Below are 25,328 nucleotides of genomic sequence, written 5' to 3' on the forward strand. Positions count from 1 at the left end.
GCAGCCTGGCCGGACTGGGAGGGCTCAGAAGGTGAGGAAGGGGGTGCTGGGGTGGGTTCGGGGGACACTGTTGGGAAGCGGCTCAAAACCCTGGGGGGAACTTGCAACTGCTCCCCAAACTTGATCCAACGAAATTCTTTAATAAGCACATGGAGTGATATTTTGGTCAAACTAAATTCTTTAATAAGCACATGGAGTGATATTTTGGGGTACGCTGTATTCCTATTGTATCAAATATCCTGTGAAGGCACATGTCCCCGTCCGTCTCCTCTATTGACATACAACCCTATCAAACCCTGTCCACTATCCCTCTAGCCATCTCCCAGGCCTGGACATGTCATCCCTTCTGTGTGAGAGTGACAGGCAGACAATCCCTTCTTCAGGAGGGCTCTTTGGCATTCTTTACCTGGCCACATGTGTCCAGAGGTTTATGATTCCCAGGGAAGGCAAGGCCAAGCAAGGATGACTAAATTAGCCTTTCCAATGGGTACCCGACCCCCAGGATATGTAGCATCATCACCTTGTGTCTTCTGGGACTGGCACTTTTGTCTTCTTTGGAATTAGACATTAAGTCAGTCAAGGACTCATCTGCATTCCCACACCATCACCTTCATCAGTTTTGCGCCCTCCACAGGTCTCCTCACAACTGAATGGACTCTTAAACCCTCCCAAAATCGTCCGTGGTTCTTCCTGCCGTGGGGAACCTCTCCTTCCAACTGTGACACGAAGGGAACCCCCACCAATCATGGCCCGGATCCTGGCTGGCTCATTCCACAGCCAATCAGGAGGGAGGCATGGGAGGTCTGGATATTGATTGATTTATTATTACATCATTTCTACCCCGCCCTTCTCACCCATCAGGGGACTCAGAGCGGCTTACAATATACATCAGAAACACAGTTTACATCAGATTAAAAGTCTTCCAAGATTAAAAAATTACAATAAAAATTAAAATATACCTTAAAAACCTGCATCATTGTACATTTAAATATACATTTAAGGTGCTTTTCATGTCCAGGTGGGGGTCTGTCAAGGAGTCATATATTCATATCGCGATTCTGCTGCTACTCATGCTCAAATGCCTGCTCCCATAACCACGTTTTTGTTCTCTTTCAGAAAGACAGGAGGGCGGGAGCCTGTCTAATTTTGTTTGGGAGGGTGTTCCATAGGCGGGGGGCCACCACTGAAAAGGCCCTGTCCCTCATCCCCGCCAGCCGCACCTGTGAACCGAGAGCAGGGCCTCCCTGGAAGATCTTAGATTCCGTGATGGGTCATAGCGGGAGACACGTTCGGACAAGTAAGCTGGGCCGGAACCGTTTAGCACTTTATACCTGTGCAAGTGGATTGAAAGTCATCTTCTTTGCTTTCAAACCCAGATAACTTTGTTCTCTGTCCGGGCCGATCTGATTTAGTGGAGCCTCACCAGGTATAGACTCACTATATGTGGTCTCTACTGAAATCACCTCAAAAAGAGAGGACGTGGGAATCCAATGAGAAGGGCATCTGGGCCCTCTCTCCTCAGGAGGCCTAAGACCCAAAACAACCCAAATTCCCAAAATCTATAAACAACCAGGGTCTCTCTTTATCTGGCCTCCTTAGGTCTTCCTGTGGGGAAGGATTATGGGAGATTATGGGAGATAATAACATAGGATTCTTTATTACATTGTGGACATTGGATTAATATATACCTGATCAACCACTGCCATCAGAATGACAAGTAAACATTAAAGTCGTGGCAGATACTCAATGCACATTCTCCTTGTTTCTTTCTAAACCCTTCTCTATATGGATGAACACAAACACATTCGACACCATGAGAAAGAAAGCCTTTAATTGCAAGGACTTGGGAGACATATTTGTCTTGGACTACAACTCCCAGGGTCCTACAACCCCCATGCCAGGTCTTTTTATAGTGTTTATGGGAGTTGTAGTCCAAGAGAGCAATTCCCTCCACTCTCTGGAGCAAGGATTCCCAAACTCTATTCCTCTGGGATTTCTTGGGCTTCAACACCCAGGAGCCCAAGCTCTCTTGGTCCAAGGTCAGGGATTCTGGGACATGGAGTCCCCAGGAGGTGGAAGGCCAGGGCTTGGGAAGGGAGGCTCCTGAGAAGGGACAAGGCTTCCATGGCTGAACAGCTCTTACCATTGAGAAATGCTTCCTAATGTTTAGGTGGAAGCTTCTTTCCTGCAATGGGAATCAGTTGCTTTGTATTTTGTCTCCAGAGAAGCAGGAAACACTTGCCCTTTTCTCCTCAAAGGGACAACCTTCCAAATATTGGCTCTCCTGTCCCCTCGGCCTTTTTCCCCCTCCGCACTAAACACACCCATCACCCTCGGCCATTCCCTGGAGCCCTTCTCTGGACACATTCTAGCATCTCAAACTCTTGCTTGAATTGCGCTGCTCAGATCTGGACACAGGGTTATTCCAGGGCAGGTCTGACCAAAGTGTAGAAGAGAGTCGACTAAAACTGACCCGGATCTAGACATCACCCTCCCATTGGTACAGCCTAGAATCACGTTGGCTTTTTAAAGCTGATGTATCACACTTCATAGAATAAACAATTTTTATTCAAAGACAAAAAACAACAGAAACAAAACAAAGCATGCTTATGCAAATTACAATTTAGGTATTTAATTTTTTTTACACAAATTATCATTTTGGTCCATTTTTAGAAGTACTACTTAACCAAATATAAAGCGAACAAGGACACACGTCTTGTACAGTAAGATCAAAACTAACGGACAACGAACACTAGTCTATAAACATCTCATTCACTATACGATTTTTACCTCTATTCCTCTAAATGCTGTTTTATACTTCATCAACTTAGTTAATTTGTACATCTCAACTGATTAATGAGTCCAGTTACATCCAACCTGGACCACTGCCACGCTCTCTACATGGGGCTGCCTTTGAAGATAGTTCGGAAGCTTCAATTCTTCAGAGATCCGCAACCAGGTTAATTTCTGGAGCACCATAAAGGGAACGAACCACTGTCTGCCCATACGCTCCTGGGCTTAATACAAAGTGCTGGTTATTACCTATAATGCCCTAAGCATTTCGGGTCCAGAGTTTTTGAAAAACGGCACCTCCATAAATAAACCAGCACGGGTGCTGTGGTCTGCAGAGGAGGCCCTCTTCTCGGTCCCACTCCCGTCCCAAGCTCGGTTGTGGGGAGACAAGAGAGGGGCCTTCTCCGTGATCGCCCCTTGTCTCTGGAACTCCCTCCCTAAAGAACTAAGAATGGCCCCCTCTCCTTTCCTTCAAAAAGCTTTTAAAAACCCATTTATGCACTTTAGCTTATGGAGAGGAGGAGGACTACTACATCTTTATAAATATCCTCTCCCAGATATTGGACACCTACCTCAGCTCCTGGGAAGCCGTAAACTACCTTATGGGAAGCATGTAGGATTTTACCATGGTAAATGTGTGAGATTATGTTTCCGTTTCAATATTTGGTTATTTTTTTTAGTTTCGTTCATAGGGTTATATTGAGATTGTCATATCTATTGTTTTTGACATTGTGGCATTGAATGTTTGCCATTTTGTTACTTCCTGGAAACCGCCCTGAGTCCCCTTGGGGAGATAGGGCGGGTTACAAATAAAGTATCATCATTATCATTATCATCACCATCATCATCATCAATCTGCATCATCTGTTGTGATCATTCTTTGTCTTCCATTCCATACAGTTAGGGAGATATGCAGTATATCGTAATGGACCCTTTGCCAAAGGTGGTGATTAAACAGTCTCAAATACAGAAATGGGTTCACTCTAAGCAGGGATTAGTACACACAAAGCAAGACTGATGGTCTCGTGTACCAGGGCTCTCCCGGTATAAGGTCTGAGGAACACAAGGTAAGCCAAGACCATACCTTTCAAGACTTGAGTCTTTACCTTTAAACTTTAAATCCTTTACCTTTAAAATCTTGAGTCCTGCTAAAATAATATAATTGCATCAACACAGTCGGAGTAACAGTGAACACAAGTCAAGGTCAAGAGTCCAATTAATGCAGACATGTCAAGAACGGCAGATCCAGGTCAGGAGCAAGAAAAAACAATAGCCAAGGTAACAGTCCAATAGTCACATGCCCAGAGTTCATTCGACAGAGATGATAAAATAACAACCAAAAATCAAGAATACAAACAGAATTCAGAGTCTCAAAGGTAACCCAAAAAGACGGGGATACAAACAAAGTCCTAGTTCATAAATGAAACCAGGCAGTCAGTCCAGAATTTAGAGTCAACGATTCAGGACACAACAAAGTCCAGGAAAGGGTTACAGGTACATGGCTGGAGCCCCAAATTCTAACCGAGGGGCAGTAGAGCCAAGACATGAGACAAGCGTATCAAGATATGACGTAATCTGCTACCAAAGAGCTATTCTTTTTCAGAACCCTTTTTATCCAGAGATCTCAGCTTCTGCTCATTTCAGCAAACCTTCAGAGATCATCCTAGAAGCCTGTGAGGGGTTTCTTTATGGAGGAGGTTAGGTGAACGCCTTCAAAGCTTGCTGCAATGCTGAGAAAAGCCCCCCTCTGAGTGAGACCTGTCAGCAGCAGTCAAATTGCAGTTCATGGGAGAGAGAGAGAGAGCAAGGTGGTGGCTTTCCTCTTTCCTTCCAATGTTCTTTTGAAGAGGGCTTGGAAACTTAAAGGCCCGTCTCCTCTAGTGGCGCATGGGTTCTGTGATGATTAATATATGCTGAACTTTCTCTAAAGCTCTTTCCACATTCCATACATTTATGTGGCTTCTCCCCTGTGTGTTTCCATTGATGGGTACGCAAATAAGAACTGTGACTGAAGCTCTTTCCGCATTCTATGCATTTATATGGCTTCTCCCCTGTGTGGGTCCTTTGATGGTAACGTAGACTGCCTCTGTGACTGAAGCTTACTCCGCATTCTATGCATTTATGTGGCTTCTCCCCTATGTGGGTCTTTTGATGAGAACGTAGACTGTCACTCCAACTGAAGCTCTTTCCGCATTCTATGCATTTGTATGGCTTCTCCCCTGTGTGGGTCCTTTGATGGTAATGTAGATTGTCACTGCGACTGAAGCTCTTTCCGCATTCCACGCATTTATGTGGCTTCTCCCCTGTGTGGGTCCTTTGATGGAAACGTAGATGTCCACTCTGACTGAAGCTTTCTCCACATTCCATGCATTTATATGGCTTCTCCCCTGTGTGGGTCCTTTGATGGGAACGTAGACTGCCACTGTGACTGAAGCTTACTCCGCATTCTATGCATTTATGTGGCTTCTCCCCTGTGTGGGTCTTTTGATGAGAACGTAGACTGTCACTCCAACTGAAGCTATTTCCGCATTCTATGCATTTGTATGGCTTCTCCCCTGTGTGGGTCCTTTGATGGTAACGTAGACTACCTCTTTGACTGAAGCTTTTTCCGCATTCTACGCATTTATGTGGCTTCTCCCCTGTGTGGGTCTTTTGATGAGAACGTAGACTGTCACTTCGACTGAAGCTCTTTCCGCATTCTATGCATTTATGTGGCTTCTCCCCTGTGTGGGTCCTTTGATGGGAACGTAGACTGCCACTCCAACTGAAGCTTTCTCCACATTCCATGCATTTATATGGCTTCTCCCCTGTGTGGGTCCTTTGATGGGAACGTAGATTGCAACTCTGACTGAAGCTCTTCCCACATTCCATGCATTTATGTGGCTTCTCCCCTGTGTGGGTCCTTTGATGGGAACGTAGACTGCCACTGCGACTGAAGCTTCCTCCACATTCCATGCATTTATAGGGCTTCTCCCCTGTGTGGGTCCGTTCATGTCTAGCAAGAGAACTTTTCCAATCAAATTGTTTCCCACATTCCACACACTGATGCAACTTCTCCCCTGTGCGTGATTTAGGATAGGGAGGTAGAGGACTTGCCATTCTTTTATATTTATAATTCAAATATTATGCCAGGGGTTCACAGATATAACCTCCCGATCAGCACAGTCTTTGTATTGCTGTAGCCTTCTGCTCGCTTTCCAAGCCTCTTTTTTTTTCATCACAATCTTCTTTCCTCCTCTTAACTGCATAGGGTTGTAGCTTGTAATATATTTTTCTACTACTTATTTTTTCTTGTTGTCATTGCTGTGTATCTTGAAGTCACTTTAGACTTAGAGCACTCCTCGGGCAAAGCTCTCACGCTGTGTTCTTTGCAGAACTTGTTCAGAAGTCACCTGCCAGAGAAAGAAAGGAAAATCTCTTCAGGAGTTGAACAGAAAAGATCTCAAAGAACATGAAGCACAAGACTCGTGCTGTAACAAACCCAGGGGAAGAGGGACGGTGCCCAATGCCTGGTGACAAATACTTTAACACTTGCCCAACAATGAACAATCCCTCCTTAGGTACAAAGGGGACACTGCCTAAAATAAAATACAACCCTACCGATTAAACTCCAGCAATGCAGCAAAGCTGCAGGTATAACAGACTGAATTAAATTATTCTCAATGTCTTCTAGAGATATGTGTTCAGCCTTATATAAATTACTGTAATAATGTTTAAAAGCCTGTTGAATACTGATATAATTAATTAATATTTTATCTTCATGTTGTATCTTAACAATGAGTCCCTTCAGGGTAGAGAAAGGTGGGGTAGATAGCAATAAAATTATATTATTGAGGCATCAGTAGGTTAAATGTTTTTGAATATTTACATACAACTGGAATTTAAGATTTAAGACTGCCCAACTCTGATTAAATCATTATTCTAACCTCCTTCGATGTAAATTTGCTTCCAATAATCACCATAGCTTATTTTCAGTATACATTTTGGGGGATATGCTGTGTGTAAAGGAATAAGGAAAAGTGGAAAAGACAAGCACCGAGGAGGAGAGGAATGTAGCACTGTATCAAGAGGAGGAAAGGAAGGTGCACACTGCACCAAGAGAGGAGAGGAATGTACGTACTGCGTCAAGAGGAGGAAAGGAAGGTGCGCACTGCATCGAGAGAGGAGGAAGGTGCGCACTGTGTCGAAAGAGGAGAGGAAGGTGCGCACTGCATCGAGAAAGGAGGAGAGGAAGGTACACACTTCACCGAGAGAGGAGAGGAAGGTGCGCACTACGTCGAGAGAGGAGAACGTGCGCACTGCATCGAGAGGAGAGGAAGGTGCGCACTGCGTCGAGAAAGGAGGAGAGAAAGGTACACACTGCACCAAGAGAGGAGAGGAATGTACGTACTGCGTCAAGAGGAGGAAAGGAAGGTGCACACTGCATCGAGAGAGGAGGAAGGTGCGCACTGCGTCAAGAGAGGAGAGGAAGGTGCACACTGTGTCGAGAAAGGAGGAGAGGAAGGTACACACTGCACCGAGAGAGGAGAGGAAGGTGCGCACTGCGTCGAGAGAGGAGAGGAAGGTGCACACTGCGTCAAGAGAGGAGAGGAAGGTGCGCACTGCACCGAGAGAGGAGAGGAAGGTGCACACTGCATTGAGAGGAGAGGAAGGTGCACACTGCACCAATAGAGGAGGAAGGTACACACTTCACCGAGAGAGGAGAGGAAGGTGTGCACTACGTCGAGAGAGGAGAGGAACGTGCGCACTGCATCGAGAGAGGAGAGGAAGGTGCGCACTGCGTCGAGAAAGGAGGAGAGAAAGGTACACACTGCACCGAGAGGAGAGGAAGGTGCGCACTGCGTCAAGAGAGGAGAGGAAGGTGCGCACTGCATCAAGAGAGGAGAGGGTGTACACTGCGTCGAGAAAGGAGGAGAGGAAGGTACACACTGCACCGAGAGAGGAAGGTGCGCACTGCGTCAAGAGAGGAGAGGAAGGTGCGCAGTGTGTCAAGAGAAGAGGAAGGTGCGCACTGCATTCAGAGAGGAGAGGAAGGTGCACACTGCATCGAGAGGAGGAAGGTGCGCACTGCGTTGAGAGGAGAAAAGGAAGGTGCGCACTGCATCGAGAGAGGAGGAAGGTGCGCACTGCGTTGAGAGGAGAAAAGGAAGGTGCGCACTGCGTTGAGAGGAGAAAAGGAAGGTACGCACTGCGTCGAGAGGAGAAAAGGAAGGTGCGCACTGCGTCGAGAGGAGAAAAGGAAGGTGCGCACTTCACCGAGAGAGGAGAGGAAGGTGCGCACTGCGTCGAGAGAGAAGAGGAAGGTGCGCACTGCGTCGAGAGAGAAGAGGAAGGTGCGCACTGCATCAAGAGAGGAGAGGAAGGTGCGCCCTGTGTTGAGAGAGGAGAGGAAGGTGCGCACTGGGTCAAGAGAGGAGGAGAGGAAGGTGAGCACTGCGCAAGAGAGCAGAAGAGGAAGGAGAGCTGGGTTGCTGTGCGGAGAGGTGAGGGTCCTGGCAGGAAAGCACCCAAGTATAAGCCGAGGGTGGCTTTTTCAACTCCCAAGTCCGCCTCACCTTTCTGCACCTGCAGGTTCTTTTCCACTTCAGCCTGGAGCCTCTTCTGCCACTCCCACCCTGCAGCCTCCCTCCTTCCGCAGGACAGCCTTCTCTGCCGGGGGAAGGGTCCGGGTTCTGAGTCTGGAGCCATTTCCATAAAGGACAAAGCAGTCAAAAAGGGCAGAGCAGCAACAACCATAGTTCAGCAGATCAGTAGTAATAATAGTAACAACAACAACAACAACTTTATTTATATCCCGCCACCATCTCTGAGGGGGACTCGGGGCGGCTCACAAAACACTCAAGGTGTGACACAAAATACAACAAGTGCAAAATAAAACATAGATAATAAAGAGTCAACACAACATCATAAATTCACAGTACCCCCGGTAAAAACAATAAAATACAGCTATTGCTGTAGATAAAACAGCAGTATTTGACCTCAGAATAGTAAAGTGCTAACAAAAGAGTCTAAAGGTCCTCATATGTATTATAAGAGAGTCTAAACATGAACAAAGGCTTGTCAGAATAGCCAGGTCTTTAAGGTTGGGGAGGGGGGGGGGGCTAGCATGATCTCACTTGAAAGGGCACTCCAGAGCCAAGGGGCCACCACTGAGAAGGAAGGCCCTCTCTCTCTCGTCCCCACTTAAGATGGAGGTGGGACCAAGAGCAGGGCCTCCTTCTCCGGTCGCTCTTAAAGCCCATGCCGGTTCATAAAGAGATACGGTCTCGAAGACAGGTTGGACCCGAAGCGTAAAAGGCTTCATAGGTGATAACCTGCACCTTGAATCAGGTCCGGAAATTCATTGGCAGCCTGTGGGGCTGCTTTAATCGGGGCATGGTGTGCTCCCTATAACCAGCTGCTCTTTGTTACACTCTCAGCACTTACAGATTATTCATGAAGCACTTGCGGCCTTTTACTGCTGCAAAGAGAAATATGGCCACCTGCCAAATAGTAGAGGCTCCTCCTTTGGGGCTTTTAAGCAGAGGCTGGATGGCCATCTGTCAGGGTACTTTGAATGCAATTTTCCTGCTTCTCGGTAAAATGGGGTTGGACTGGGTGGACCACGAGGTCTCTTCCGACTCTAGGATTCTATGCTCCATTGCCCTGATCAGACAGTAGAGAGCTGCGAGACCAATTTAGGGTTCTTCCTGGCCAATTGGTGAGTAAAGGGGATATTAGCCTTGAGGGAGAAAAGGAAGAAAGGGGAGAAGGGAGGGAGGGAGGAAGGGAGGTGCCAATGACACAAACAACACAAGGTGCCAATGACACAAACAACACACTCCCAGTGCAACTGGCATCCCCAAAGCACACTTCTGAAGGAAACTAGCACATATCAAAACATAGCGGGTGACCATCCAAGTGCCTTGATTTTCCTTGACTCACACACACATCTATCTATCTACCTACCGTATCTATATGTTTGTATTTATTTATTTATTTACTTACTGTTTTTATATACCGCTTTTCTCACCCAGGGGATTTGGGGGAGGGGGGGAACGGGACTCAAATCGGTTTACAACATAATGGGAAAAATTCAATGCCTAACATACATATAAAGTAAGACGACAACAAGGCTGATCTGAAATGGTTTTAAACAATTGATTTAAAGTCAAAATAATGTGGTTTTAGTGTTTGTGTATTTTTAGTTATTTTATGTCCCAGCATTGAATGTTTGCCGTATATATCTTGTGCTCTGCCCTGAGTCCCCTTTGTGATGAGAAGGGTGCAATATAAATGCTTTAACTAAATAATAAATCAATAAAAGAAAATCATAAAATCTAAAAAAAGAAACGTAAGTATCCATTAAAATCAATAAGACCATTAAACATAAGATATAAACAACATTTAGATATGAGGACATAGAATTAAAACACGTCATATTAAAATCACATGATCCAAAGCTGTAGACTGGGCCACTGCAATGGTCAATTGCACATATGCCATATTTATTTCTCGCACCGCATTATATTGTATGCATATATAGTAGAGTCTCACTTATCCAAGCCTCGCTTATCCAAGCCTCTGGATAATCCAAGCCATTTTTGTAGTCAATGTTTTCAATATATCGTGATATTTTGGTGCTAAATTCGTAAATACAGTAATGACAACATAACATTACTGCATATTGAACTACTTTTTCTGTCAAATGTGTTGTATAACATGATGTTTTGGTGCTTAATTTGTAAAATCATAACCTAATTTGATGTTTAATAGGCTTTTCCTTAATCCGTCCTTATTATCCAAGATATTCACTTATTCAAGCTTCTGCCAGCCCGTTTAGCTTGGAGAAGTGAGACTCTACTGTATGTACGTATCTGTGAGAGAGACAAACACAAGGCTGTTCCCCCAGAAGAGCCCCTTTCCTTCCTTCCTTCCTTCCTTCCTTCCTTCCTTCCTTCCTTCCTTCCTTCCTTCCTTCCTTCCCTCCCCTGATGCAGAATAAGGAAGATAAAAGGCACTGGGTTCAATCCAAGCGGAAAGGCCTTTCTTAGCCTGCCCTGCAAGGGGTCACGGGTCCCATGTTGTGGCTCTTTGTGTTGGGGGACCGGGGGTCGCTTCTGGCTCTTATTATTAGAAAGAGTAATTGTTAATGTTAGAGAGAATGTTCCATAGGTGAGTTTCACACAGGAATAAAACACACGATGTGCATCGGGCCCGAAGCACCGATTGGGAAGCAGGTCACAAAGGACGGACGGACGGAAGGAAGGGAGGAAGAGGAGAAGAGAAGTCTTACTCCCAGGGCAGCTGGCCTCCCTAAAGTACAGTTTTGAGGGAAACAACGCATTTGCAAACAAAGCGTGTGACCAGGCACATCCAAATGCCCTCATGTTCACTTACACACAAACACACACATCGATTTATCTACCTACCTATTTATATGTTAGTATTTATATATTTACTAGCTTGGGGTGGTGGCCGGGTTATTAGAAGGAGGCATTGTTTGTTTTGGGAAGTTAGGTAGTATCCTAAGTTTGGTCCAGTTTGCTCAGGGTGAACTGCAACTCCCAGATTTCCAGGGCAATCGCCTCCAAACTCCGCTTGTATGCACACTTGGCCAGGTTGGGTCTGTGAGCCAGGTTTGGTCCAGATCCGTCACTGGTGGGGTTCAGAGGGCTCACGGAATACAGGGGAACTATAACTCCCGGAGATAAAGGTCGGTCACCCCCTAAATCCACCAGTGTTCCCAGTTGGCCAGGTTGGGTCTGTGAGCCAGGTTTGGTCCAGATCCGTCACTGGTGGGGTTCAGAGGGCTCACGGAATACAGGGGAACTATAACTCCCGGAGATAAAGGTCGGTCACCCCCTAAATCCACCAGTGTTCCCAGTTGGCCAGGTTGGGTCTGTGAGCCAGGTTTGGTCCAGATCCGTCACTGGTGGGGTTCAAGGTTCTCTGAACACGGGTGAACTGGAACTCCTGGGTGTCAAGGTGAGGCTGCAGATTTGGCCAAGTGAGCTCTGGGTGCCTCGTTGGGGAGACTCAGGCTGGAGGGCCGAGGGAGGGAGGGAGGGGGCGGGGGGAGGTGCAGTCCCCTCAGGCCCCGGGCCTTCTTCCCTCAGGGGCGCCCGCCTTCCCGCCTTCCTTCCTGCCTGCCTTCCTTCCTTCCTTCCCTCGGGAGGAGACCAGGCCACGCAGGAGGCCCCGGGAGGTCTGTGCGTCTCTCTCTCTCTCTCTCTCCTCCCCATCCGGGAACAAGGCCTTGGCCTGGCTCCCCTCCCCTCCCCCCCCTCCTTCCACTCACCCGCGCGAGGCTCCCGAGGAACACGCGAAGAGTTGGCGCCTCTCCCTCGGCTGGGCCCAACCGGAAGCGCCCCCTCACTTCCGCCCGCGGAGGCCCCCCTCCCCTCTGCCTGCCTGTTTCCAAGGGATCGGGGCGGGGCTGGCCTTGCCGTGACGTCACCCTGGGGGCGGAGGCAGGCGCCCAAAGAGAGGCGGGGCTTGGCCTTAAAGGAGCAGCACTGCGGGAAGGACCCCCACGAGGCTGTTCCTCCCGAAGAGCCCCCTCCCCGCCTCCCTCGGCCTGGGGGTCCCTGGCAGGGACAGGCCTGGTGGGGAACTCCACGTAGAGGGAGGGAGAGGGAGGGGGGGAGGGAGGGGGGGCTGGCCCTGCTCGGGGGTGCCAGAGAAGCCAAAGGGAGGGCAGGGACTCAGCCAGGGTTGGGGGGAACCTCAGAGAGGGATGCTACTACTCTCTGATGGGCAATGGGTAAGAAACTATCCCAGAAACAAATGGCATCATTGCGTTCCTGTGAGTTTTCCAGCTGCCTGCCCATGTGCCAGAAGCATTCTCTCCTGACGTTTCGCCCACATCTATGGCTGGCATCCTCAGAGGTGGTGAGGTCTGTTGGAAACTAGGCCAGTGTGGTTTATATATATCCCTGTGGAATAATGTCCAGGGTGGGAAAAAGAACCCTTGGCAGGTAGAGGCCAATGGGAATGTTGCCATTGGCCACCTTCACTAGCATTGAATGGCCTTGCAGATTCAAAGCCTGGCTGCATCCTGCCTGACCTCCCACAGATAGATACACCTCTCTTGCCTAGGGATGCCTGCCATAGATGTGGGTGAAACGTCAGGAGACAATGCTTCTGGATCATGGCCATACGGCCCCGAAAACTCAGTGCAAGGCAGTCATTGCAGCCATGAAAGCCTTTGACAACACAACGCATCATATCCATGTCTGTCTTCTGTTGGGCAAGGGACAGCCCAGCGAGTGCCAGACCCACAGGCTCCGTGGCCAGAAGGTGTGTTTCCTTCCTCTGGGGCAGAAGAGGCACCCCACTTTCCATCCCAAGTGGCTGAGCAGATTTCCGTCGCAGCCTGGCCGGACTGGGAGGGCTCAGAAGGTGAGGAAGGGGGTGCTGGGGTGGGTTCGGGGGACACTGTTGGGAAGCGGCTCAAAACCCTGGGGGGAACTTGCAACTGCTCCCCAAACTTGATCCAACTAAATTCTTTAATAAGCACATGGAGTGATATTTTGGTCAAACTAAATTCTTTAATAAACACATGGAGTGATATTTTGGGGTACGCTGTATTCCTATTGTATCAAATATCCTGTGAAGGCACATGTCCCCGTCCGTCTCCTCTATTGACATACAACCCTATCAAACCCTGTCCACTATCCCTCTAGCCATCTCCCAGGCCTGGACATGTCATCCCTTCTGTGTGAGAGTGACAGGCAGACAATCCCTTCTTCAGGAGGGCTCTTTGGCATTCTTTACCTGGCCACATATGTCCAGAGGTTTAGGATTCCCAGGGAAGGCAAGGCCAAGCAAGGATGACTAAATTAGCCTTTCCAATGGGTACCCGACCCCCAGGATATGTAGCATCATCACCTTGTGTCTTCTGGGACTGGCACTTTTGTCTTCTTTGGAATTAGACATTAAGTCAGTCAAGGACTCATCTGCATTCCCACACCATCACCTTCATCAGTTTTGCGCCCTCCACAGGTCTCCTCACAACTGAATGGACTCTTAAACCCTCCCAAAATCGTCCGTGGTTCTTCCTGCCGTGGGGAACCTCTCCTTCCAACTGTGACACGAAGGGAACCCCCACCAATCATGGCCCGGATCCTGGCTGGCTCATTCCACAGCCAATCAGGAGGGAGGCATGGGAGGTCTGGATATTGATTGATTTATTATTACATCATTTCTACCCCGCCCTTCTCACCCATCAGGGGACTCAGAGCGGCTTACAATATACATCAGAAACACAGTTTACATCAGATTAAAAGTCTTCCAAGATTAAAAAATTACAATAAAAATTAAAATATACCTTAAAAACCTGCATCATTGTACATTTAAATATACATTTAAGGTGCTTTTCATGTCCAGGTGGGGGTCTGTCAAGGAGTCATATATTCATATCGCGATTCTGCTGCTACTCATGCTCAAATGCCTGCTCCCATAACCACGTTTTTGTTCTCTTTCAGAAAGACAGGAGGGCGGGAGCCTGTCTAATTTTGTTTGGGAGGGTGTTCCATAGGCGGGGGGCCACCACTGAAAAGGCCCTGTCCCTCATCCCCGCCAGCCGCACCTGTGAACCGAGAGCAGGGCCTCCCTGGAAGATCTTAGATTCCGTGATGGGTCATAGCGGGAGACACGTTCGGACAAGTAAGCTGGGCCGGAACCGTTTAGCACTTTATACCTGTGCAAGTGGATTGAAAGTCATCTTCTTTGCTTTCAAACCCAGATAACTTTGTTCTCTGTCCGGGCCGATCTGATTTAGTGGAGCCTCACCAGGTATAGACTCACTATATGTGGTCTCTACTGAAATCACCTCAAAAAGAGAGGACGTGGGAATCCAATGAGAAGGGCATCTGGGCCCTCTCTCCTCAGGAGGCCTAAGACCCAAAACAACCCAAATTCCCAAAATCTATAAACAACCAGGGTCTCTCTTTATCTGGCCTCCTTAGGTCTTCCTGTGGGGAAGGATTATGGGAGATTATGGGAGATAATAACATAGGATTCTTTATTACATTGTGGACATTGGATTAATATATACCTGATCAACCACTGCCATCAGAATGACAAGTAAACATTAAAGTCGTGGCAGATACTCAATGCACATTCTCCTTGTTTCTTTCTAAACCCTTCTCTATATGGATGAACACAAACACATTCGACACCATGAGAAAGAAAGCCTTTAATTGCAAGGACTTGGGAGACATATTTGTCTTGGACTACAACTCCCAGGGTCCTACAACCCCCATGCCAGGTCTTTTTATAGTGTTTATGGGAGTTGTAGTCCAAGAGAGCAATTCCCTCCACTCTCTGGAGCAAGGATTCCCAAACTCTATTCCTCTGGGATTTCTTGGGCTTCAACACCCAGGAGCCCAAGCTCTCTTGGTCCAAGGTCAGGGATTCTGGGACATGGAGTCCCCAGGAGGTGGAAGGCCAGGGCTTGGGAAGGGAGGCTCCTGAGAAGGGACAAGGCTTCCATGGCTGAACAGCTCTTACCATTGAGAAATGCTTCCTAATGTTTAGGTGGAAGCTTCTTTCCTGCAATGGGAATCAGTTGCTTTGTATTTTGTCTCCAGAGAAGCAGGAAACACTTGCCCTTTTCTCCTCAAAGGGACAACCTTCCAAATATTGGCTCTCCTGTCCCCTCAGCCTTTTTTTTCCCCTCCAGACTGAACACATCAATCTCCCTCAGCCATTCCCTGGAGCCCTTCTCTGGAGACATTCTAGCATCTCGAACTCTTGCTTGAATTGCGCTGCTCAGATCTGGACACAGGGTTATTCCAGGGCAGGTCTGACCAAAGTGTAGAAGAGAGTCGACTAAAACTGACCCGGATCTAGACATCACCCTCCCATTGGTACAGCCTAGAATCACGTTGGCTTTTTAAAGCTGATGTATCACACTTCATAGAATAAACCATTTTTATTCAAAGACAAAAAACAACAGAAACAAAACAAAGCATGCTTATGCAAATTACAATTTAGGTATTTATTTATTTTTACACAAATTATCATTTTGGTCCATTTTTAGAAGTACTACTTAACCAAATATAAAGCGAACAAGGACACACGTCTTGTACAATAAGATCAAAACTAACGGACAACGAACACTAGTCTATAAACATCTCATTCACTATACGATTTTTACCTCTATTCCTCTAAATGCTGTTCTATATTTCATCCATTTAGTTAATTTGTCCATCTCAACGGATTAATGAGTCCAGTTACATCCAACCTGGACCACTGCCACGCTCTCTACATGGGGCTGCCTTTGAAGATAGTTCGGAAGCTTCAATTCTTCAGAGATCCGCAACCAGGTTAATTTCTGGAGCACCATAAAGGGAACGAACCACTGTCTGCCCATACGCTCCTGGGCTTAATACAAAGTGCTGGTTATTACCTATAATGCCCTAAGCATTTCAGGTCCAGAGTTTTTGAAAAATGGCATCTCCATAAATAAACCAGCGTGGGTGCAGTGGTCTGCAGAGACCCTCTTCTCGGTCCCACTCCTGTCCCAACCTCGGTTGTGGGGGGACAAGAGAGGGGCCTTCTCTGAGATCGCCCCTTGTCTCTGGAACTCCCTCCCTAAAGAACTAAGAATGGCCCCCTCTCCTCTCCTTCAAAAAGCTTTTAAAAAGCCATTTATGCACTTTAGCTTATGGAGAGGAGGAGGACTACTACATCATATAAATATCCTTGCCCAGATATTGGACACCTACCTCAGCTCCTGGGAAGCCGTAAACTACCTTATGTGAAACATGTAGGATTTTACCATGGTAAATGTGTGAGATTATGTTTCCGTTTCAATATTTGGTTATTTTTTTTAGTTTCGTTCATAGGGTTATATTGAGATTGTCATATCTATTGTTTTTGACATTGTGGCATTGAATGTTTGCCATTTTGTTACTTCCTGGAAACCGCCCTGAGTCCCCTTGGGGAGATAGGTTACAAATAAAGTATCATCATTATCATTATCATCACCATCATCATCATCAATCTGCATCATCTGTTGTGATCATTCTTTGTCTTCCATTCCATACAGTTAGGGAGATATGCAGTGTATCGTAATGGACCCTTTGCCAAAGGTGGTGATTAAACAGTCTCAAATACAGAAATGGGTTCACTCTAAGCAGGGATTAGTACACACAAAGCAAGACTGATGGTCTCGTGTACCAGGGCTCTCCCGGTATAAGGTCTGAGGAACACAAGGTAAGCCAAGACCATACCTTTCAAGACTTGAGTCTTTACATTGAAACTTTAAATCCTTTACCTTTAAAATCTTGAGTCCTGCTAAAATAATATGATTGCATCAACACAGTCGGAGTAACAGTGAACACAAGTCAAGGTCAAGAGCCCAATTAATGCAGACATGTCAAGAACGGCAGATCCAGGTCAGGAGCAAGAAAAAACAATAGCCAAGGTAACAGTCCAATAGTCACATGCCCAGAGTTCATTCGACAGAGATGATAAAATAACAACCAAAAAATCAAGAGTACAAACAGAATTCTCAAAGACAACTCAAAAAGTCAGGGATACAAACAAAATCCTGGTTCATAAATGAAACCAGGCAGTCAGTCCAGAATTTAGTCAACGATTCAGGACACAACAAAGTCCAGAAAAGGGTTACAAGTACATGGCTGGAGCCCAAAATTCTAACCGAGGGGCAGTAGAGCCAAGACATGAGACAAGCGTATCAAGATATGACGTAATCTGCTACCAAAGAGCTATTCTTTTTCAGAACCCTTTTTATCCAGAGATCTCAGCTTCTGCTCATTTCAGCAAACCTTCACAGACCATCCTAGAAGCCTGTGATGGGTTTCCTTGTGGAGGAGGTTAGGTGAATGCCTTCAAATCTTGCTGAGAAAAGTCCCCCTCTGAGTGAGACCTGTCAGCAGCAAACTGCAGTTCATGGTAGAGAGACAGCAAGGGGGTGGCCTTCCTCTTTCCTTCCAATGTTCTTTTGAAGAGAGCTCAGAAACTCAAAGGCCCGTCTCCTCTAGCGGCGCATGAGTTCTGTGATGTCTAATGTATGCTGAACTTTCTCGAAAGCTCTTTCCACATTATGTACATTCATGTGGCTTCTCCCGTGTGGGTCCTTTGATGGGAACGTAGACGGTCACTCCGACTAAAGCTCTTTCCACATTCTATGCATTTGTGTGGCTTCTCCCCTGTGTGGGTCCTTTGATGGGAACGTAGTTTGTCTCTCCGACTGAAGCTTTCTCCACATTCTATGCACTTATGTGGCTTCTCCCCTGTGTGGGTCCGTTGATGGATATGCAGAGTTTTGCTGTGACTGAAGCTCTTTCCACATTCTATGCATTTATGTGGCTTCTCCCCTGTGTGGGTCCTTTGATGGAAACGTAGACTACCACTGTGACTGAAGCTCTTTCCACATTCTATGCATTTATATGGCTTCTCCCCTGTGTCTGTCCTTTGATGGGAACGTAGACTGCCACTCTGATGGAAGCTTTCTCCACATTCCATGCATTTATGTGGCTTCTCCCCTGTGTGGGTCCTTTGATGGATATACAGAGTTTTTCTCTTGAGAGCTCAGCTGCTGCTCATTTCAGAAAGCCTTCACAGATCATCTCAGAAGCCTGCAATGCTTTTCTTGAGGAGGAAAAGGCCATGTTAACCCCTTCCAAGCTGGCTGCAATACTGAGATAAGTCCTCCCCTGTGAGAGACCTGCCCCCAGAATCAGTTAAGCCAGACGCCAGAAACTGCTGTACACGACAGATACAGATCAAGGTGGCAACCTTCATTTTTCTGTCCATTCTCTCTTTTTTTCTGTCTGGGACCCTTAAGTGGGGAAATTTGTTAGGAGAAATAGGAAACATACAGGAAGGGGTACTCTAGCTGTGTGCGCGTTCTTTGATGTGTAATGAAGGCTGAACCTTGTGTGCAGCTCTTTCCACAGTCCATTCAGTTATGTGGCTCCTCCCCTATGTGCTTCCTGTGACGGAGACACAGCTTTACACTCTCACTGAAGCTCTTTCCACATTCCACGCATTTATGTGGCTTCTCCCCTGTGTGGGTCCTTTCATGGACACGCAGATGTCCACTCTGACTGAAGCTCTTTCCACATTCCAAGCATTTATGTGGCTTCTGCCCTGTGTGCATTCTGTGATGGAGACGCAGCTTTCCACTCTCACTGAAGCTCTTTCCACACTCCATGCATTTATGTGGCTTCTCCCCTGTGTGGGTCCTTTGATGTGTACGCAGATGTCCACTCTGACTGAAGCTTTTTCCACATTCCATGCATTTGTGTGGCTTCTCCCGTGTGTGGGTCCTTTGATGGGTACGCAGATGTCCACTCTGACTGAAGCTCTTTCCACATTCCATGCATGTATGTGGCTTCTCCCCTGTGTGGGTCCTTTGATGAGTATGCAGATTCACACTCCGACTGAAGCTCTTTCCACATTGCATGCATGTATGTGGCTTCTCTCCTGTGTGCATTCTTTGATGGATATGGAGATCTCCATTCTGACTGAAGCTCTTTCCACATTCCATGCATGTATGTGGTTTCTCTCCTGTGTGCATCCTTTGATGGATACGGAGAGGCCCACTCCGACTGAAGCTCTTTCCACATTCCACACATTTATGTGGTCTCTCTCCTGTGTGCATTCTTTGATGGATATGGAGATCTCCACTCTGACTGAAGCTCTTTCCACATTCCATGCATTTATGTGGCTTCTGCCCTGTGTGCATTCTGTGATGGAGATGCAGCTTTCCACTCTCACTGAAGCTCTTTCCACACTCCATGCATTTATGTGGTTTCTCCCCTGTATGGGTCCTTTGATGTGTACGCAGATGTCCACTCTGACTGAAGCTCTTTCCACATTCCATGCATTTATGTGGATTCTCCCCTGTGTGGGTCCTTTGATGAGTATGCAGACTCACACTATGACTGAAGCTCTTTCCACATTGCATGCATGTATGTGGCTTCTCCCGTGTGTGGGTCCTTTGATGGGTACGCAGATGTCCACTCTGACTGAAGCTCTTTCCACATTCCATGCATTTATGTGGCTTCTCCCCTGTGTGGGTCCTTTGATGAGTATGCAGACTCACACTATGACTGAAGCTCTTTCCACATTGCATGCATGTATGTGGCTTCTCCCGTGTGTGGGTCCTTTGATGTGTACGCAAATGTCCACTCTGACTGAAGCTCTTTCCACATTCCATGCATGTATGTGGCTTCTCCCCTGTGTGAGTCCTTTGATGGATACGCAGATCTCCACTCTGACTGAAGCTCTTTCCACATTCCATGCATTTATGTGGCTTCTCCCCTGTGTGGGTCCTTTGATGAGTATGCAGATTCACACTATGACTGAAGCTCTTTTCACATTCCATGCATTTATGTGGCTTCTCCCCTGTGTGGGTCCTTTGATGGGTACGCAGATGTCCACTCTGACTGAAGCTCTTTCCACATTCCATGCATTTATGTGGCTTCTCCCCTGTGTGGGTCCTTTGATGAGTATGCAGATTCACACTATGACTGAAGCTCTTTCCACATTCCATGCATTTATGTGGCTTCTCCCCTGTGTGGGTCCTTTGATGGGTACGCAGATGTCCACTCTGACGGAAGCTCTTTCCACATTCCATTCATTTATGTGGCTTCTCCCCAGTGTGGATCCTTTGATGGGAACGCAGACTCACACTGTGACTAAAGCTCTTTCCACATTCCATGCATTTATGTGGTTTCTCCCCTGTGTGGGTCCTTTGATGTGTATGCAGATGTCCACTCTGACTGAAGCTTTTTCCACATTCCATGCATTTATGTGGCTTCTCCCCTGTGTGGGTCCTTTGATGAGTATGCAGATTCACACTCTGACTGAAGCTTTTTCCACATTCCATGCATTTATGTGGCTTCTCCCCTGTGTGGGTCCTTTGATGAGTATGCAGATTCACACTCTGACTGAAGCTCTTTCCACACTCCATGCATTTATGTTGCTTCTCTCCTGTGAGGGTGCTTTGATGGGTATGGAGATTTGCTCTGTTCCTGAAGCTCTTTCCACATTCCATGTATTTATGTGCCTTCTCTCCTGTGTGAGTTTATTGAAGTTTATAAGGGATCTCCTCCAAATGAAGCATTTCCCACAGTCCATTCAATTATGTAGTTCCTCCCCTGTGTGTGATTTTGACAAGGAATTGAGATTTTCCATTCTTTTACATTTATGATTCAAATATTATACCAGAAGTTCAGAGATATGTACTCCTGAACAGGTGAAGTTTTCCTCTTCTGAGTCTTTGTATCGATTATTGTAGTCTGCTTTCCTCTTTGGCAAGCCCCTCTTTCTTACAGCACAATCCTTCCTTTCCTCCTTGAATACACAGATATGTAGCTTGAAATATAATTTCTCCAACTTATTTCTTCTTGTTGTCAGTGCTGTGTACTTTCATTTCAGTCCTAAAACAAAGGGCAAAGTGTTCTTCAGAAGGTTCTTTCAGAGGTTACCTGTCTGACAAATAAGAGGAAAATCTTATCAGGTGTGGAATAAACAAAGATCTCACTGGGCATGAAAAACAATAGCCTAGTGCTGTAGCAAATGCAGGGGAAGAAGGGAGAGAGACTGGCCCAACTCAGAGAGCCAATTGCCAAACAAAGAGAAATCCCTGATCAGATACAAACAGGATGGTGGCCCAGGATTCTGTGAATGAGATTTCTTGCACTGCAATGTGTTAAGTGTGTAATCCAACCTTTGTAAAGGAAGACCTCTAACAATATGGTCAGCACAGAAAGGGGCTAAAGTTGCAAAGCATTTCCTGTCTGGATCCCACTTCCTCACATCCCAACTCAGAATGTGAGTGACCACCTGTACGGACAGACCATCCCAAGTGATCACTCTTGGGAGAACAATACTTCATTGTCTTGTGTAGATTTCTTCCAATTCAAGAAGAATATATTTCCCTGATCCTCTCTTTCCCTGCAGCGTGATCCCTGCCTCACGTTTCTAGAGCAAGGCACCTGGAGACATTGAGAGTACATTAGGCTGCAAAGTTCCTTGACATATTGCATTCGTACAAAACCTATACCATAAAGGTATATAATCTCAGGCAGAACAAATGCAAAGAGAAAAACAATGGAGAATGCAAACTTCTACACTGAGACCACAAAGGTTAAGATAGGGATGCACAAGCACAGGGTGGAAGGCACTCGGCATGAGAGAGAGGAGACGGATGGATGGACCCCAGGGTGAGTGGGAATCCTCCTGTCCTCCAGATGTTTCTGCACTCCAACTCCCATCAACCCTTCCTTCACAGAAACACATGGGATACAGGGGATTGCAGTCCAGCAACACCTTGGGTGGGGTGGAAGACATGATTCCTGCCCAGTTCCACTCCATTCAACCCATTTTTGAAAGGACATTGACAAACTGCAGCAGATTCAGAGAAAGGCAACAAGGAAGGGAAAATATTAAATTTGTAAAGGCAGGATGTTTTGGTTTTGTAAAAAGTCTGCATTTGCTCAGGAGACAATATTGTGGCCAAAACTAAAATGATGTGATAAAGATGATGTGCTATGATTAAAGGGGTAGGAGGGAAGGCATCAGGTTCATGGCATCCACCACAGGCCCCTCCTTGGCACTGGGAGCCCATTTGCAGGGGTTTTATTGAGCATCACCTGCCAGTTGAGCTGAGACCATCACCTGGGTAGTACCAGGCTGGTTTCTTAAGCAGTGCATTGTATAGCTGAAAGCGTCACACAGGTGCTTCAGCCACACTTGCATTACTGCTTTGATTGCCAACAAGATACAGTAGAGTCTCACTTATCCAAGCTACACGGGCTGGCAGAAGCTTGGATAAATGAATAACTTGGATAATAAGGAGGGATTAAGGAAAAGCCTATTAAACATCAAATTAGGTTATGATTTTACAAATTAAGCACCAAAACTTAGAATCATAGAATCATAGAATAGTAGAGTTGGAAGAGACCACATGGGCCATCTAGTCCAACCCCCTGCTAAGAAGCAGGAAATGTATAACTTCATGTTATACAGCAAATTTGACAGAAAAAGTAGTTCAATATGCAGTAATGTTGTGTTGTAATTACTGTATTTATGAATTTAGCACCAAAATATCACGATATATTGAAAACATTGACTACAAAAATGGCTTGGATTATCCAGAGGCTTGGATAAGCGAGGCTTGGATAAGTGAGACTCTACTGTAACTGGTTGGGCCTGCTTACTTTTGCTGGGATGGCTCAGAATAGGCTTCTAATTGGATGTAACTGTTTGTTTTTACTAGTTTCAGTGTTTAACTTTAATGTGTGTGTTTTTGGTTTGAAATGATATGCAGTGTTGCTTTTATTCTTAGTGACTTTGGGTCTCCTTTTAAGAGAGAGATAGTAGGATAGAAATGATGATGATGTAATAATATTACTCTGTAAATCGTAAGGCTGTACCTTTGCCTTCTGAAACCCTTTGGCTTCACCGACCCTTGCGACCATCCCCTTTGACCCCTGGCATTGTGGGATTGGGCCCTGAAGGTCAAAGATGCCTGGCCACACACAGAAGAGGCCCCGGAGGAGGGCAAGGAGACCTGCAGGAGACCTGCAGAGGGAAAAGGAGGGGAAATGGGGATCTGAAACCTCTGCAATCTGTAGAGTTGCCTAGAATTTTTCAAAAACAAGGCTCCTAAATATATTGTTCTTTTTGTGGTCAAAAGCGCAATCCATTCTCTAGCTCAGTGGTTCGTCACCTTTTTTTGAGCAGGGACCCCTCTCCAATATTAGTACCAACTGGATTACGAATCTGTTTTTGGTCAACTTTAGATTCAGTTTGGTTTTTTGGGGTGCTGATTCAGAGAACTGCATTGGATAGACCACATCGACTCTAATTTCTGATACAGAACATTTGGCATCCAGTGTTTGCCATCTGCTCACCCACAGAAAGCCGTGTTTAATAATCTAGAGCTGATGTGGTCTATCCAATGCAATTTTCTGAATCAGCAATCCAAATAACACCAGGAACCGGCCTAAAAACAAAGACACTAAGGAAAACAATTCCCAGCTATTTATTTACAGCATTTATATTCCGCCCTTCTCACCCCGAAGGGGACTCAGGGTGGATCACATTACACATATAGGCAAACATTCAATGCCTTTTAACATAGGACAAAGACAAAGAACATAGCTCCGAGCGGGCCTCGAACTTATGACCTCCTGGTCAGTGATTCACTGCAGTTAATTGCAACTGGTTTGCTCTCCTGTCTGCGCCACAGCCCTGGGCTATTAAAAAACAACTATGAAAGAGCCTGGAAAGAAGTAAAAAAAGAATTAGAGACCTGGAAAAACCTGAATTTATTGTTATGGGGCAGAATCTCTTCCATTAAAATGAATATTTTACCAAAGATGTTATTCCTGTTCCAATCCCTTCCCATTTTAAGATGACACAGATGCTTTCAAGAATGGAATAAGGACTTAAGCAAATTCATATGGAGGGGGGAAAGGCCACGGATAAAAATGAAAAATTTAATAGATGATAGGAAGAGAGGAGGCTTTGCATTGCCGGATTTTAAGACCTACTACGAGGCTTGCAACTTAATTTGGATTAAAGATTGGATACAACTAAAAAACAAGAAAATTCTAAATTTGGAAGGTTTTGATCTGTGTATGGGGTGGCATGCATATTTATGCAAAGAGAGAACATCAAAGGAGAAAAACTTCAGGAATAATTTTTTTAGATCATCCCTTATAAAACATGGGACAAATATAGAAAAAGGATGTATAATATAACTTTATCCATTAGAAGCCTTGCAGAGAAGATTGTTAGGATGGGAAGAATGGCCATGCTACGAGAAGATAATAAAGAAATCTGGCAAAAAATACGAACTAAAATCACTGCAACAGATAAAAACAATATATAAAACCCTGACATGGTTATAGTATCACCAGCTAAGAGAACACTTTAAGACAGACAAAGTCCTGGGATTTATGGATAAGGACAATTTATGGGATAAGATACTTTTTTCAGACAGGAAAACCATTACAAAAATATATAAAGTCTTATTGGAATGGAATACTGAAACAGAACTAATTAAAAACAGCATGTCCAAATGGGCGAGATGTGTGGGAAGACCAATCCTCTTAGAGGAGTGGGAAGCATGCTGGAACAGGAAAATAAAATATACATATTCGTACAATTTGAAGAACTGGATGAAAATGCTATATAGATGGCATTTTACGCCTAAGAAACTAGGAAAAATAAACAAAACAGCAAATACAAAATGCTGTCAATGTGGAGTGGAAGAAGGGTCATTCTATCACATATGGTGGAACTGTAAACTGGCCAAGGAATATTGGAACAAAATACATGAAAATACCCAACAAATATTAGGTGCCAAGTTTCAGAAACTCCCAGAAACCTATTTATTGAATATCTCCAAATCACCTCTAATGAAGAGAAGATTCTAACATTTTTGTCAACAGCGGCCAGAATTGTATACGCAAGATATTGGAAGCAAGAAAACACACCTTCGATAGTCAAGATACTAGAAATAAAAATATGGATACGTTGACCTTTTTGATAGCCAAACA

At 45.8% G+C, this 25,328-nt stretch overlaps 3 protein-coding genes across 4 annotated transcripts in view; all 3 read right to left on the bottom strand.

Annotated features, from left to right (window-relative positions):
- Window positions 1-802: 802 nt before the first annotated feature.
- LOC103281124 (zinc finger and SCAN domain-containing protein 2-like) lies at window positions 803-13,297 on the bottom strand. Of its 2 annotated transcripts, XM_062972816.1 has the most exons (3): window positions 12,074-13,297; window positions 8,349-8,471; window positions 803-6,185 (listed from the first exon to the last, which is right to left on the bottom strand). In XM_062972816.1, the coding sequence occupies exon 3, from the start codon at window positions 5,890-5,892 to the stop codon at window positions 4,654-4,656; it is 1,239 nt and encodes a 412-aa protein (XP_062828886.1). In that variant the 5' UTR covers window positions 5,893-6,185; window positions 8,349-8,471; window positions 12,074-13,297; the 3' UTR covers window positions 803-4,653. The 2 variants fall into 2 exon arrangements, with proteins under 2 accessions (XP_062828886.1, XP_062828887.1); XM_062972817.1 differs by lacking the exon at window positions 8,349-8,471.
- A 650-nt stretch (window positions 13,298-13,947) lies between these two features.
- LOC103281119 (zinc finger protein 721) lies at window positions 13,948-23,605 on the bottom strand. The gene is given in 2 exon segments (XM_062972718.1): window positions 13,948-21,249; window positions 23,196-23,605. A coding segment is annotated over 1 exon segment (2,100 nt). The 5' UTR covers window positions 20,813-21,249; window positions 23,196-23,605; the 3' UTR covers window positions 13,948-18,712.
- The window catches only part of LOC103277494 (zinc finger protein 84), a 151,977-nt gene continuing 140,596 nt past the window's right edge, over window positions 13,948-25,328 (bottom strand). The window contains exon 4 of the transcript XR_010003691.1: window positions 13,948-17,674. The gene's annotated coding sequence lies outside the window, so the exon portion shown is untranslated. The remainder of the gene's footprint in view (window positions 17,675-25,328) is intronic.

The sequence above is a fragment of the Anolis carolinensis genome, chromosome 2 (genome assembly GCF_035594765.1).
Source record: "Anolis carolinensis isolate JA03-04 chromosome 2, rAnoCar3.1.pri, whole genome shotgun sequence".
Taxonomy (NCBI): Eukaryota; Metazoa; Chordata; class Lepidosauria; order Squamata; family Dactyloidae; genus Anolis; species Anolis carolinensis.

Bases quoted from the DNA above. Each gene is read 5' to 3' on its own strand.
- LOC103281124 (XM_062972817.1), bottom strand. From the start codon at position 5,892: ATGGCAAGTCCTCTACCTCCCTATCCTAAATCACGCACAGGGGAGAAG.